Genomic DNA, 12,948 nt, shown 5'->3' on the forward strand with positions numbered 1-12,948 from the left:
GGTAATATTGACTTTTTTTTTTTCCTAACAAAGCAAAAAAGGGTATTTTCGGTATAAAACTAACCCAACTGACCCTCAAATTTTAGGAGTTAATCTAACAATTAACTGCTCAATTTGGGTCAAACTAGTGATTTTCCCATAAAATTATGTAAAAAAAAATAGTTTAATAGTGTCGGCTTTAACTACAAGGGTGAGCATTGTGACCCCTCGCCCGTGTATCAAAGGTCCAAAACAAAAATTTGTATGAATAAAAGAGGTCAAAAAAAATTATATGAATAAAGGGTCCATATAGATTTTTTATACGTACGTATACGACTATACGAGGGGCCAAAAAAATGTTGTGTATAAAAATGGATGCATAAAATAGTTTTAATTTTTTTTTCTTATCAAAATAAATGGAACTTTTAATAATCTTTGATGTATAAAAATAAAGAAATTTTGCCGAGGGACCTATAAAATATTTGAGCGGGCACTGAGTTTAAGCATGGAAGAGGACAAATATATATTTTATCATCTTATTACTAAACAGGTACATTAAAATATTAAAATCTCTCGATTACTCTCCATCTATATAATCATGTATATCTTTTATATTAAGTTAATCGAAACAAACAACATTCTTTATTGATATTTTTCTTCTTCATACTCCATGACAGAGTTCCCAGTTCTAACTTGAACTGGTGGAGTTTCGTAACATTTTTTAAGACAAGCCACACATTCTGACGCCGGTGATGAACGTTGACAATGCTGTCGACAAATCTTATTGCATTCTATCGCCGATTTTGCTTCGCCTTCTATCACAATTACCGCTAATATGATCATGAACAATGCTAAGCTAGTTACCTTTCCCATTTTTCTACTTTCACTTTTTCTTTTTCTTATTTATGTTTATGAATGGGTTCGAATGAGAACTTATCTATTTATAATATTGAGACACTAGTTGACATTGCTTTTCATTGAGTATTAGTCAAAATTTTATATCTTTCCATGTTTGTTCACACTTTGTTAATAGTCAATTTTTTATATATTTTTCCATGTTTGTTCTCACTTTATAATTAGTCAAAAAAAAATTTCTTTCCATGTTTGTTCACACTTTGTTAATAGTCAAATTTGTATTTCTTTCCATGTTTATTCTCACTTTATAAGTAGTCAAAACTTTACTTCTTTCAATGTTTGTTTTCACTTTATAATAGTCTAACAATCAACACTATGTAGTATGTACAAAATAAATCTATTCAAATAAAATTTTTATAAATAAAACTATTATGCTGGAACCGATATCAGTTTGTCTCAAACATAATATGTAATTAAGTTTTTTTGTTTTTTAGATTTATTTCGTGTAAAAATACATTTCACACGTGAAATATTTGAACATGTTTCAACGTAGTAGAGAAAATATTGATCAAATTTTCAATTCGACTTAACTTAATTATCCCAAATCCCCCCCCCCCCCCTTTTTTTATTAAACAGTACACAAATGTCTATTTTGCCAACTTTAACTACGAAACTGACTTATTATGAAATGAAGTATCAAAAATTGTTTAAATCACCAATATTCACCCATAAATCAATTTGTCCACAACAACGTGTTAGTTAAAAAATTTTTGTTTACGTACCTCATTTAAAAAGTTGATAGTCAATTAGTCATGGTATAAAATGTTAAAGAAAAGTGTTTTCACCAGAAGAAAAACAAAATTAGTTAAAAAAGGTGTTACTTTGCCGTATATATAACTTTAGAAACTATATATCAGTTTATATTAATTAGATATTGGGGATTTGACTTATATAAGTAAAGGCCGAATTAAAGAGAGAGAGATGATAGAAGTTAAAAGGAACTAAGGAAGAATGGAAACTGAAGGTCAAGGTTTCCTTTCGATGAGGGAAGGTTTCATATGAACAAGCTCTTCTTTATTCGCTCCCATGGCAAGAGCTGAACGACCAGCCCCTAAGAATCTTTTGACAGCATCTTCCATGTACCTCTTCCCTTCAATAACTGTCATTCCTTTGCTTATTTCTTTAGGGAATGTTGTAAGCATATTATCTCCTTTTAGAACCGCAGCTAGTTGTACAAGCTCTTGCTGAAACTCAGTCAACAAAGCTTTCTCATTCGCCTCTCCCATTCTTATCCTAACCGGTTCCGGTAGCGTCTCGGGGCAATCAGTTCGAGGCTCCTTTCGGATCTGTAAGATGTTCTCAAAAGTCCCAGCCCATTCATCTCTCTTTGTGAGGAAAGGCGTTGATAGGTTGAACAGTTTCTTCACAGTCGCGGGGATGGAAGAGTGCTCGTACTCCGACGATGGAAATGGAGACCCGTTTGGTCCATGTACGACCGTTCCTTTCTCGATCCATGGTGACACTGCTATTGTTGGTACACGAATACCTAACCGGTTGAATTGGAAAAGGAACGGTTCTTGTCCAACTATACCGTCCGGGCTAGGAACATTACGAACCGGTGTGGACACGTGGTCGAAGTACCCACCGTGCTCGTCGTAAGTGATAATTAATAGAGATTCATTCCACTGTGGACTCGCTCTTAGGATCTCGTACACTTCCTTTATAAACTTCTGAAATGTGTATAATAATATCATACCAAGTTTTAAGTTAAGAGTTTATATATAATATATATAGTATTAGTATAAACGTAACTGTATAAAATAAATAAAACAAACCTGTCCTTGGTAGACATCATGGGATGGATGATCATCAGAAGCCGGTTCCGACTTGGTGTCCATGTAACGTTGCTCAATCACAGTGTAGGCAGGGAGCTTCCCTTTCTCAGCATGATCCTTGAAAGAGAGTCCATAGCTATGGAACTTAAACACGTATTTGAGTTTCCTTAGGCGCCGGTAAAACAGTACCGCCGGAATATTCTGGTAGTATATCCCGAAAGAGATATCTTCGTCGTCAAGATTGTCGAAAATGGTTCTTTGAGGATAACCCTTCGCAAGTGAAAGAGGGTCGTTGCTGGTTGCTCCTGCTGACGTCGCTGAGTGCACGAACATGCGGTTTGGTTGTGTCGATGATGGTACCGAGGCAAACCATCTGTTCAAAGAAAACAAAAATCAGATTTAATTATTAGTACTAATGACTTTTTTAATTACTATGTTAACATACGTTTTAGCTTGACTAAGAGGGAGGTATTCAACTTGATATTTTAAAGATTTTGTAGGATTTTAATATTTTAGAATTTTGAAAGATTTAGAAGATTTTTAGGAGATTTGATTGTGTTTTAGAGTTTTTCTATTTTCTAAAAAAAGAAATGAAATATGATTCTATGAGATTCTATGATATTCTATGAGTAAACTTTGGGTGATTTTTAAATATTTTACAATATAAAGAAAGAAAATTATATGCCAAAAAAAAAATTATGCTCAGAGAGTCTAATTAAAACCTGCAATTAAAATCTGGTCAAGATGATCCCATAATAACATATTTGATTGTTGAGATGTGAGTTTCTAATTAAAACCTGCAACAAAGAAAAAAGCTTTAAGTGAGATGAAGAAGAGAGGAAGAAAAACCTAAACCAAAAAGATCTGAGTTTTCCATTGTGGTGTGACTTTCTGTAGAAATTTGTAAGCCACGAACATATTGCATTCCACTTCTTTTTTTGTTCTTTTCATTATCATGATTCGTTTTGTTTGATATCTAATGATCAAAAGCTAATTATGTTCCTGTTGTAACATATATGGATTCTAAAAAGAACAGCCCATTAATTTACCATGATCCGATATACTTTTACGACGATGAGGTACACTTTGCGCAGACACAGAGGCAAATTGCAGTCCAAAAAACAAAACGAGCTGAGGTATTCTAGTTAAAACTGAACCTTGAGATTCAAATTAAGAGGGACAAGAGAGAGAGCTTACTGAACAGAGATGGTGGTTTAATTCACAGGAAGATACGAAGCTTCAGGAGGTGACTGCTGATCGGTGGAGATTAGAGCTGTCGTCGGAATTGATATTTCATCGACTGTTTTTTTTTTTTAAATCCTTTAAAATCCTACCTCAAAAGGTAGTATTTTGTTACTCATATTTGTCAACTAAAAAACCAAAAAAAGTCTTGCAGAATCATTCAAAATACTATTTTTTAAAAAATTGTGATATTTTGAATAACATTAGATTTTAAGTAAGTTTTATAAATCAGTGATTGAATAACAAGAGATTTTAGATTATTTTAAATGATTTTACATAAATTTCAAGTTGAATAACATAGGATTTTAAAAGATTTTTTAAAATCATGAATTGAATAACAAGTGATTTTAAGAATACTTTAGAATCTTTCAAAATATCAAGTTGAATACCTCCCTCTGAATGAGTCAACAATATCACCATAGAAGAGAGCGCCAGTCAGAAGAATAACTTGACAAAAGAACTAAAAAATATTATAGCACATAATTAAATTTTACTTCCATAACCATAAATAAAGGGAAATTTTAAAAGAATGAAGGAATAAAACCATGCATCTGTTTTTCTTCTAATTTATTCAGTGAATAAAAATAAAATTCAGATTCACTGCTTTAAAGTAAAAAACAATCTTATTTTTAAGATGAACCAGTGAGACAACAAAGGATACGACAATCTGATTATATGACGTAATGATAAATCCAAAAAAAAGACAGGAAAATATGAAAAATATATCTTACCTATCGAAAACAGCAAACTCGGAGACAAGAGACTTGTAGACAGGAACCTTATCAGGTTCAAATCCATTCATAACACTTGACGACATGTTACCACTGGGGTCCTCGGAATATGCTTGTTGAACAAACCCATTCATCGGTGGAGGATCCATGGTTGTATCATTTGACCCGAACACTTGCTCCCTTATAGCCTGAAACGAATGACCCGGGTCTGGATCCACGTAATGCGAACCCGAACCGAATTTGATCTTTTTAGAGGAAGGGTCCGATGCTGAGACCGGGTTTGACTCCGACCCGTCCACACCGTTGATCTCCGGGTTCAGTTTCTTCATCCATCCAAGCATGTGATCGAACGATCTATTCTCCATCACAACAACTACGATGGTTTTGATCGGACTTGTTGCATGGACATGGTTGTGTAAGATCGTTACTGTTAATAGGAGAATCAACGCAAGTGGTGAAATGCATATTTTGATGAACATATTTTTTTTAGGTGGGGAGGGAATGGGAAGTTTTGATGATAAAGATGATAGATAAAATGGGTGGATAACTTTTTTTGTCTTAGGCTTCGTTTTTATTTGTTTATCTTGATGTTTGGATTTTGAAGGTGTGTATGTTCTAAATCTCTCTCATATCATATGTATGAATATCTTATATAAGAAGATTGACACAAGTGCATGGAATTTATTTAATTTTTAACATTTTTAATTGCCAAAAGAACCAATTCAAAAGTAACAAAATTTAGGAGAATCTCACATTTTTTAATTAATTGGAGTTAAATAATAATCTAAAATAGATTGTGTAAATTAGACCTCTATTACCAAATACAAAGTTAGGATAGAATAATGATAAATTGACTGGTGAAAAAAGCTCACATTTTTTAATTAATTGGAGTTAAATAATAATCTAAAACAGATTGTGTAAATTAGACCTCTATATATATAAATTCCAGAAAAATTACAAAATAGGAGAGATAGAGTGCTTCTGATGATCATACTTCAAAATAGGAGAGAGAGAGAGTGCTTCTGATATATAGACCTCTATATATAAATCATGTCTTTGAAATACTTTAAAAGTAGGAAGCTAAGAGTGCTTCATCTTTGGTTTAGGTCGAGAATAAACCGATGGCCACATGATTTCGAAGTGTTTTGCTTCTAATATTGTGCTATGTTTTCTTTAATGGCCTTTTTCTTCCGGCCAACTCAGTAACTTTTCTAAATATCTTTTTTTCAACCAAACATATAATTAAATTAGAAGAGGACTCAACATTGGTTGCCCAAACAGCAGGATAAAAGTTTACAAAAGAAGTTTCAGAAATTAAAGATTTCGACGAATGAGCAAGACAATCCGCCCTAGCGTTGGACAGACAAGGGACCCTAATAAGGGTGAAAGAAGGAAAAGATGATCTGAGCAAAGAGAAATCATCCAGCAGGTTCGAAAAAGCGGACCAATCGCCTGGCGTCTGCACCATTGCAACTAACTCTGCACTATCCGTCTCGAAAGCTTGACAGTCGACACCAACCGCTAGAAAGAACTCCATAGCCCAAATCAACGCATGTAGCTCCGCGTGCAAAGAGGTCGGGCTGCGTCTATGACTAATGATATCTTTCGAATTATCAATTATTTTCAAATTTCATAGAAAATATTTTTTTAAAATATTTTTACTGCAGATTTTCGAAAGAAAAAAAAATACAGTTTTCCCTTTCTTGTTTTAGACTTTTAGTGTATAGACAAGAACAAAAATTATAGAATGTAGTAATGTACTAATAAGAATAAAACAAAAATTAATCCCTTCTATAATGTGAGTTGAAAAAAACTTCGACGCTTGCAAGGAAATTACTAATCTTACATATAAAGTAAAGTTTCTTCAAACTCATGCTCCAATAAGTTGACAAGTGGCATTCTATTATTTTAACATGTTTATTCTTTTCAAATTTAAATACATTATTTTTTATATTCAATAAATTTAATTATGTTTTTACACTAAAAAAATATCCTATCATTTTCCAATATCTATTTAGTAATTATATATTTTCTAATGATGTATAATCTATCAATATTTTATATATACTATAATATTGTTATTTGTTAGGAAGTAAATAATACAATATAAATAAAATTATATAAGATTTTTTCAAACTCATACTCTAATATGCTGACAAGTGGCACTCTGTTCTTTTGACATGTGTTATTCTTCTCAAATTTAAATACGTTATTTTTTATATTCATTAAATTTAATTATGTAATTATATATTTTCTAATAAGGTATCATTTGTCAATATTTTATATATACCATAATATTATCATTTGTTAGGAAGTAAATAATATAATATAAACAAAAAAATTTAGATCAATTAATTTCATTATAAAAAATTATCAAGTTATAAAAAGTATGAATCTTTGTTGTTAAATATTTCCAATATTAATTTACTTTTGCTTTTCACAAAGGAAAAAAAACTTATGTACTAAATAGTAAACTATGGTGAGAGTGAGAAGAAGATCTACTAAATATGTGAATTCAAGTCATTCTATTAATCATCATAATTTGATAAGTTTATCATCTCCATCAAGAACCTAAGCTGAGTGTTTATCTTTTACTTATCATGTTTAATTTATATTATATTTTGTTTATTAAGTTTTATTGTGGGCAAATGAGATAATCTGGAAAGAAATTACATGGATGATGGTGATATAGAGCCTACAAGATCTGATGAATAGTGAGCTTATACAAAATATATAATTTTCATTGATATCACTGATGGAACTTATGTCGATTTAAAATTAATTTGTTTGTTCTTAAGAAAAAAAAAACTCACAATTCTTTTTAATTAATTTAACTTTATTGAAATAACTCTATAATGTTATTTATTTAGTAATTGTATATGTGTGTCAAAGTTGTAAGTTTTATATTATACTTTTAAAATTTATATTTATTTTAATACATCGATACAAATTAATATATTTTTTTGTCAACTGAATTCATGTATATTTTTTTAAATATTTTTTATGTGAAACATTTATGAAGTCCTTACCATAATATTCAATAGTAGAATAAATTGTAAATAATTTGAATATAAATAGTTATAATATTTATGATAATTATTATCGAATGTACTTAAAATTAACTAAATATTTTTCAAAATATATTAGTTATAAATATTGTATAGTTTATTACGTTTGCTCACGCATTGCGTGAGACATTTTCTAGTTTAATATAAAAACGTCGTTTGTAAATCCCGTGATCCGTAACTGTGAGACCGTGACCCAAAAGCAAATATGTCATTAAGTATACAGTATATAGAACTACTTGAATTCTCTTTTGGCATATTGTTAAAACAGATTTTTTGTATTCTTTCATTATTACTTGGAAGAATTGGACTTGCGTTCTTATCATCGTGTCCGCTAATAGCAGTTACAACAATCAAGGAGTAGATCATTTTAGATTCAACAAAAGATGTACGAAGCAAAAACGAAGATCAAAGATATTTGGAGAAAATTTTCACTTATACATGCATTTAATAAGCCATAAGTTCAAACCCACAATACAAAGGAGAGACCAGTTGTTGGCTAGGCGTCGACAGTAACAACCTTAAATCCTGACATCAGACGATCATATAATCTGTGATTTTCACTGTCGGTCCAAGAAACCCACTATTTTTTTACTTTCTCATCCTGTTCAAACATTTACAATCGATAGTATCTTCTCTATAGAAAGAAGAAAGCAAGGGGAATTATGGGACTTTACAAAAGGGATATACAAAAGGAAGGACTGGTCAAGGATGTGAAGGCGGAGAAGGAGGAGCGGTAAGAGCGTAAGTAAGACTGTTGGATGAGTTCTCAATAAAGCCAGCCACTCCTGCCGCTGATTGCGTGTTAGATGGCAGGAAGAGGTCATGTTTTTGGTCTTTATATGCACTCCACACCTGTCACACATTCATTTCGGTTTATTTTTCAATGAACACAAACACTTGTTGAACGAAGACTTTATTCGTAAGTGTTTCAATATCTCAACTTACTTCTGACGCGTCAAGTATCTCACGCACTTTTGAGCAATGTGCCCCTTCTGTTGCAAAACCATGCAATACCTGAGACATGTAATAATTATTTCATCAATCACATGTGTTACAAAACAAATTACACTGACATATTCAATACTAACCTCAACAGCAAGCACCCGCCCGATTGATGCTTCCGATTCATTCCATTTCATGTGAGAGCTGAGCCCATACCTTCCTCCCGTCCTCCAGTCAAGCAGTCCAAGAAGAACCTCAATAAGACCAACCCTACCAATATTTACAACCAATTATATCAGACAAAAAGATAGACCATCCTAAAGTGGAACGAATATCAAGCATTAGTTGAAATCACATCTTCTAAACAATTATTTTCGGTAACTCGAATTTGCCAGATTAGCACTTGAGCATAACAGAGTTAGCACTTGAGATATATAAGATGTCAGCAACAGTTAGCTCGAGTACCAAAGGCAAAATTATAAAGTAATGGATGACTCACTTTAGCCCTTGCGCAACAAGCGCATCTCTTGCCCGATTTCCAGCAACAACAACACGCTTAAGCGTCTCTAGTGCTAAAATGCTCCCACCAAGCCATCCTATTGCTTTCATTAGAAGTGGAACCACCTGGTGTTTAATCAACTCAAGAGTCATTCCACATGCCACAAGTAACACCAACAACCAGTTTCAATTTGTTAATGTGTGTGGTAGTAAGAGGAGAGAAATAGAGTAGAGAACCTGGGCATTTCCAACACTAGTTGCAGCCATTGCTTCAGCACATGCGGTACTAGCTGCAAGTTGATGAAGCACACGTAAACAACTAAGGCGCACACGTTCTTGAGGGGTTTGCCCAGGTAGACTGGAGGGATCAGCAGACTCATTGACTCCATCAGAGCCAATTTCTTCAGCCTTCACTTCGCCAGAAGACATTGTTTCCCGCCTCCCCTCATACGCCACAGCAGCGACAAGTTTCGGGACATACCCGAGATATCCTATGTGATCTGCAAGTGCAGGATGCACTCGCAACAAAGAAACCAATGCAGCAGAGAGAAGGAGAGGGAGCTCAGGGTCAACAGGATGTTCTTCATAATGTGTTGCTGCCATTGCTGACAAATACTGATCTAGCAGTCCTTCCAAGAATCGTTTTGGATTTCTCAGAGGGAATTTGGGATCTTTTAAGAAAAGCCTGACATAGATTCCACCAACCTAGAGAGAAAACTTTCATCAATAATCATGCTTCCACTCAAAGGAACTCTTTCCCTACTGCTCTGCTTCATATATAGGTTTAAATAAATTAAAATAACCTGTGGCTCGTCTCTCATTTCTTGTTGACCAGATGACTGTTCTGGTACATCCCATTCAATAACACAACCCTTCTGTTGTTCACGATAAATATCTGATGCCATGGTCGCAATCTGTGCAGACAAAGATGCTGCCATTGCTGGTGTCCACACAAGTTCTGGTGTCTCTGTGGTCCGCTCAAGCGCATGTACAACAGCCTCCCCAGGTCCATCACGAATTATGGATACAAGACCGTCCGGAAGGAATCTCACAAGTGTGATGGCAACTCTCGGCCCATGCATTGGCTGTGCAACAAGCTTCCCTAACAAAGAAGCCGCTGCCGCTCTTTGTTGAATGGGAATTTCTTCTACAAAAGACCATTTTGAGTTACTGATCCCATTTTATGTAATCAGAAAGCCAATTGGAAAAAAAAAAAAAAAAGAGCTAAGAATGGTTACTTTGCAAAGGCAATAAAAGTTCCAGAATGTATACTACTCCACCATGTTTTGCAGCAGCCCAAGCAAGTTCTGGTGTGCTTGCCAAAGCATAAAGAACATGGAGGGCACCCTCGCGAAAAGAAGGTGCAGAATGAAGCATTTGTAAGAGGAGAAGAAGACTAGATCCATCAGATACCATCGTCTCCAAGCAAGGAGCATAAGCAGTTAGACGAGAGAGGACGTTCAGGCAGAGTTTTGGAATATCAGTTTTTGATGCAATGGACACCGAAAAACATTCAAAGAGAGGTAATAATCTCTCCTTGGACGAAAACACTGAAGCCAGATCTGGATACTTTGTAAGCAAGTTCTGAAAAAAAAAAAAAAGGGCAAAGAAAAGGTCAGACATGCTAATTTCTTTGATATCTACACATGCACAGGGACCATACAATTACCTGAAGAGCAGTCAATCCTAATTGGAGGTGATCAATCAGAGAACACTCTTCCTTCTTCGTCCCCTCAGATGATGGCTGATGATCGGAATCTCCTTCAATCAATGACAGTTCTGCGACGCTACTTTGAAGTTCTGGAGTATCCTTAGAAGAACTGCTGCCTTCGATAAGATTTTCGTCCTCAGAAACAGCGGGCAATTCAGTATGCACTAATGATGATATAAAGTCAATTAGAGCATTGCAGAATGCTTCTGGTTGACTGATCTCTGAGTCGGGTTGATCATTATAGACCTTCAAGTAAACATTGCCAATGAAGACCTCTTTTGACAGGGCGTCATATGAAAAAGATTGAGCAGTTTCCAAATCATATGAACCATCAGGGCACTGGCAGGCGCGTTGTTCATCCACAAAATTTAAAAGCTCTGATCGAGTTGCAGAGTTCCAGATAATCTGTGAAACAAAAATTTGATACAATTATAGTCTATGCACCAAAATCTTTAACATGTTTTAAACATTCAATGAAGTGTTCATCNCCATACAATTACCTGAAGAGCAGTCAATCCTAATTGGAGGTGATCAATCAGAGAACACTCTTCCTTCTTCGTCCCCTCAGATGATGGCTGATGATCGGAATCTCCTTCAATCAATGACAGTTCTGCGACGCTACTTTGATGTTCTGGAGTATCCTTAGAAGAACTGCTGTCTTCGATAAGATTTTCGTCCTCAGAAACAGTGGGCAACTCAGTATGCACGATTGATGATATAAAGTCAATTAGAGCATTGCAGAATGCTTCTGGTTGACTGATCTCTGAGTCGGGTTGATCATTATAGACCTTCAAGTAAACATTGCCAATGAAGACCTCTTTTGACAGGGCGTCATATGAAAAAGATTGAGCAGTTTCCAAATCATATGAACCATCAGGGCACTGGCAGGCGCGTTGTTCATCCACAAAATTTAAAAGCTCTGATCGAGTTGCAGAGTTCCAGATAATCTGTGAAACAAAAATTTGATACAATTATAGTCCATGCACCAAAATCTTTAACATGTTTTAAACATTCAATGAAGTGTTCATCAAGAGTTCGTATGTAGAGAAATATCTTAAGAAATAGAAATTCTGCAATATGATCGAACCAAACATATATTTCTTATGAGATATCCAAAAACACAAGAACAACGAACATGGAAATGTGAATTCTGACGATCTTTATGCAACATTCATTCAATATTATTAAGCTGCTCAGACAAACAAATCAGTAAAAGATATATGTTTACCTCTGGTGTCTCCAAATTTGTGTTGAGTTTGGATAACAAATCCTTAGCAACTTCATCTTTCAACAAACTAGCAAGTTTTGGAGTCAGTAATGCTACGAGAACATCAGCCGCAGCAGCATTGTAAGGAGTCAAACTCAAATCTCCACACAGTCCACTAAGCCTTGATAGGGCTTGTGATGCTTGTACGGCATGCTCATTCTTGGCAATTTGAATGCTAACTCCAACCCCATGAGACTCGACAGAATTAGATTCATCTGCAGTTGAGTCATATTGTAGTAATAACGGGAGAATATACCTGATCAAACAGACACACAAATCGAAAGAATCACAGCCATTAGTTATACTTGTCACGAACAAAGGTCCAAATGAGTGTAACAATTAACAAAGATACAAAGTTCAGGTGAATATTGAATCCCCATGCCTTCATAATGATTATACATAGAATTTTACATGCATGGACAATAGAGCCACCAAGATTCTGCCTTGTGATTGAACAAGAACATATTAACAGTGACAAACAGAACAAGAATATAGCTCACCATAAAGCACCGGCCTTTAGCAAACCATGCTGAAGTTCAGGGAAGACAGAAACCTTGGCAATAGACTGGAGAGCAGCATCAACGGCTGCAGGCACAAGTCCTAACTCCGTACAGTGCACAATGTCTTCAATCAGACTGGGTAACTCTAGAAATCTAGCCCTTGCACTCTCAAACTGACTTATTACAGAAAGTGTACGCATTACATTTGTGACAATGATTGCAGCTGGTTCGTGTTGTGAAGTTGTTGGCTGAACCACACACATGCAGCGGGAAAGAAGAGTCGATAGAAGCTGCACACCACCATCTCTCACTAATTCTTC

At 34.7% G+C, this 12,948-nt stretch overlaps 3 protein-coding genes across 3 annotated transcripts in view; all 3 read right to left on the reverse strand.

Annotated features, from left to right (window-relative positions):
• Positions 495–902, reverse strand: LOC109125689. Its single transcript, XM_019228052.1, has one exon. It carries the CDS (start codon positions 850–852, stop codon positions 622–624), a length of 231 nt encoding a protein of 76 aa, XP_019083597.1. The 5' UTR covers positions 853–902; the 3' UTR covers positions 495–621.
• On the reverse strand, positions 1,733–5,262 carry LOC104703502 (non-specific phospholipase C2-like). The gene is made up of 3 exons (XM_010419530.2): positions 4,643–5,262; positions 2,670–3,042; positions 1,733–2,564 (listed from the first exon to the last, which is right to left on the reverse strand). Exons 1-3 carry the CDS (start codon positions 5,119–5,121, stop codon positions 1,860–1,862), a joined length of 1,557 nt encoding a protein of 518 aa, XP_010417832.1. The 5' UTR covers positions 5,122–5,262; the 3' UTR covers positions 1,733–1,859.
• LOC104703503 (dnaJ homolog subfamily C GRV2-like) overlaps positions 8,218–12,948 on the reverse strand; it is a 17,115-nt gene continuing 12,384 nt past the window's right edge. Inside the window, exons 14-23 of the mRNA XM_010419531.2 lie at positions 12,629–12,948; positions 12,090–12,384; positions 10,820–11,266; positions 10,389–10,734; positions 9,954–10,297; positions 9,388–9,855; positions 9,152–9,276; positions 8,799–8,922; positions 8,656–8,724; positions 8,218–8,562 (exon numbers count right to left, since the gene is read on the reverse strand). The exon at positions 12,629–12,948 is cut by the window's right edge and continues 3 nt beyond it. Coding sequence (XP_010417833.1) covers positions 8,413–8,562; positions 8,656–8,724; positions 8,799–8,922; positions 9,152–9,276; positions 9,388–9,855; positions 9,954–10,297; positions 10,389–10,734; positions 10,820–11,266; positions 12,090–12,384; positions 12,629–12,948 — 2,688 coding nt within the window. The 3' untranslated portion in view covers positions 8,218–8,412. The remainder of the gene's footprint in view (positions 8,563–8,655; positions 8,725–8,798; positions 8,923–9,151; positions 9,277–9,387; positions 9,856–9,953; positions 10,298–10,388; positions 10,735–10,819; positions 11,267–12,089; positions 12,385–12,628) is intronic.

This window comes from Camelina sativa, chromosome 7 (genome assembly GCF_000633955.1).
Source record: "Camelina sativa cultivar DH55 chromosome 7, Cs, whole genome shotgun sequence".
Lineage (NCBI taxonomy): Eukaryota > Viridiplantae > Streptophyta > Magnoliopsida > Brassicales > Brassicaceae > Camelina > Camelina sativa.

Bases quoted from the DNA above. Each gene is read 5' to 3' on its own strand.
- LOC104703502 (XM_010419530.2), bottom strand. From the start codon at position 5,121: ATGTTCATCAAAATATGCATTTCACCACTTGCGTTGATTCTCCTATTA. The intron at 3,043-4,642 runs GTAAGATATATT...TTCTTTGAACAG, and splicing joins GAGTTTGCTGTTTTCGATAG to ATGGTTTGCCTCGGTACCAT. The intron at 2,565-2,669 runs GTTTGTTTTATT...TACACATTTCAG, and splicing joins ATGATGTCTACCAAGGACAG to AAGTTTATAAAGGAAGTGTA.
- LOC109125689 (XM_019228052.1), bottom strand. From the start codon at position 852: ATGGGAAAGGTAACTAGCTTAGCATTGTTCATGATCATATTAGCGGTA.